This window comes from Saprolegnia parasitica (genome assembly GCF_000151545.1).
Source record: "Saprolegnia parasitica CBS 223.65 unplaced genomic scaffold supercont2.1111, whole genome shotgun sequence".
Lineage (NCBI taxonomy): Eukaryota > Oomycota > Saprolegniomycetes > Saprolegniales > Saprolegniaceae > Saprolegnia > Saprolegnia parasitica.
In genome coordinates, this window is record NW_012157505.1 from 1 (window position 1) to 2,442 (window position 2,442).

The 2,442-nt window shown below is 57.8% G+C and overlaps 2 protein-coding genes across 2 annotated transcripts; one reads left to right on the forward strand and one right to left on the reverse strand.

Moving 5' to 3' along the window:
* Positions 1-99: 99 nt before the first annotated feature.
* SPRG_18305 (hypothetical protein) lies at positions 100-963 on the reverse strand (the record flags this gene model as incomplete). Its single annotated transcript, XM_012357744.1, has 1 exon — positions 100-963. A coding segment is annotated over one exon (864 nt), but the record flags the coding sequence as incomplete, so codon positions are not given.
* Positions 964-1,769: 806 nt separating this feature from the next.
* On the forward strand, positions 1,770-2,268 carry SPRG_18307 (hypothetical protein; the record flags this gene model as incomplete). The annotated part of the gene is made up of 2 exons (XM_012357745.1): positions 1,770-1,955; positions 1,999-2,268. 2 exons carry the CDS (start codon positions 1,770-1,772, stop codon positions 2,266-2,268), a joined length of 456 nt encoding a protein of 151 aa, XP_012213135.1.
* Between the last annotated feature and the right edge of the window lie 174 nt (positions 2,269-2,442).

Consider the following 2,442-nt stretch of genomic DNA (forward strand, 5'->3'; position numbering starts at 1 on the left):
GACGATCTTGGGGTGCTCGAGGCGCGCGCAGAGACGGATTTCGTTCATAAATTCCTGCAGCCACACTTCAGAACGCGAGAAAATGAGGAATAAACGTACCTGGATCGCGTTGTGGTCCTTGGCCTTGGACGGCAGTAGCTGCTTCATGGCGACCTCGTCCTTGCCAAACGACGCGTGGAAGACGACGCCGTACCCGCCCTTGACGAGGAGCGACACGTTTTGGATTTCGTTTTGAGGAATCCGGAACTGCGAGAGCTCCTCGTCGAAGCGAATGTCGTTGGCGACGCGGAAGCCGTCGGGGTTGCCAAAGTTGTCGAGCGCAGTCATACCGCCGGCCTCCGTCTCGTTGATGTAGTCAAACTTGTGTTTGGCTGCGTCATTCTTGGCCTTGAGCTTGTAGATGACAGCAGCGAGAATGAAGAGGACGGCGCAGGCGATGCCGATGATCACATACATCGTGCTGCCGTTGCCCGAGTCGGCGACCGTGTCCGTTGGGAGCGGCGCCTGCGTGCAAATGAGCATGCCCTGTGACACTTTGGAGTCGCGCTCGATGAAGAAGGCCATGCCTGTCGGCGACTGCCCGCAGCTGGAGACCATGTCGGACTGGAACGACGTCGAGTTGAGCTTCCGGCACCCGCGGCAGTTGTCTGCACTCATGAGCTTAAGCGGCAGCGTTTGGCATTCGCCGACTGCCTTGACGAACGTCGCGACCAGCGTCTTGCAGGTTGCCTCGCAAATCGTCGGGAGGAGAAGGCCCGTGCTGGTAACGGGGCACGAGGGCACGATGGACGCGGCGAGGTTCGTGATCTGCGAGCACGCGGGCGTCGAGCAGTATGCGTCGATCGTCGTGAGGCGGCAGTTGGCGAGCGCTGGCGTCTTGGTTGCGTTCGAGAGATCGGCGTACTGCTCGTAGAGGGCCGAACAGTTGGGCGTCGTCTGGGCGGTCGCGGCAGCGACCGCCATCGCGAGGAGCATAACACCACGCTGCATCATGGGTTGGGCAGAAACAAGTCTGCTCAAACTCTGGCTCTGGCCGCAACCAACTTCGAACTTCGATAGTATTACAATCCCAGGTGGCAATTCGTTGAATTGCGGCGGGTCGTCGCCGTGGCCAATGTTGTTCGGTTGTTGCGCAGCTTGTAGCTTGTAGATGTCATTGCTCGGGTTGTGACGTCGACCCAGTTTGCACTTGCGACGACGATCCATTGGTCTCGGAATCTCGGCTGCTTCGCGGTTGAGGAGCCGCGACCGAGCCCACAACGTCCGCAATGCAATCGAATGTCCCCAAATACTGTTTCTGTATTTGTCTCGCATGGCGATGTCCTCGACTGTCTGCCATTGTACGCTACATACCGGCTTTGTTACTGGCAACGTCCTGTCAATCTCCTGGTGCTTGTTCGTCATGATGCTCTAGCAGTGGCTTTCCCACGTTGTGCGCTCCGTGGATGGACTGGGCAGTGCATTCGCATCTATCACGGGCGGCTACATGTAAGCAAGGTACTGGGCAAAACTCACAGAGTGAGTGCTCTGTCGGTACACAGGTACTATACGCGCCGAGCGCGTCACCGTCGTTTGGAACCATCTGTCCGTCTCGAACAGGGACTTTCGAGGGTCTCGTACCAATTTATTTTGAAAGTGCATACCATTTAAATGTGTCGCCTTCATGGTAGTCCTATCATAAACGCACAATAATAATATTCTAGTTTTCACGTGTTGCCCCGTTTTGACAGACGAGCGTAGCGATCAACGTGGAGCATTTCCGCTCTGCCATGACGGCGTGCAATGACACGCTAGCAGCTTTCTGGGTCGACCGCCGGGCCTGCCTTCTCTCGGGGAAGCCGGCAACGAATGCATCGACGTACTGCGCCGAGCCTGCGTGCGTTCGCCAGCTCACGTCGCTCCAAGTCGCGCTACAAAACCAGTGCAGCGGCGTCGCTGACGCAGACATTCCCAAGGTACCGTCCGCTAGCACTGGAAGCTCTCTTAGGACTACGCTAGGTGCTCGGCGCCCGCCTGACGCCGTCGTTTTGCCTGCTTGCGTGCGTCAATGTCTTTGAGACGCTCCAGCAGTCCCAGGCCGCTTGCACACGAAGCGGCGCCAAGACCGTCGCGCAGTGCAGTGCGTGCACCTCGTACAAGCTCACAGTACCCAAGCTCGTGCAGGGCTGTCAATTTAACGCGTCGTCAGCGAGCTTGCTGGCCACGATCGCAGGGGACAGCAGCGAGTGCGAAACCAGTGTCGCCAACGCGTCCTTTGACAGTACATAGCGTCGTGTCAGTCTTGCGGCTCTCACGTTTTGTGCGCAGGCACGGACGCAAACTCTGCAATTTACTGGGTCCTCGGCGCACTCGTCACGTGCATCGTCGTCGGTCTCGGTGTCTATCGTCATCTGAAGCGCAAGAACGTCGTCAAGAAGGACCTCAACTACTATCGCAAGCAAG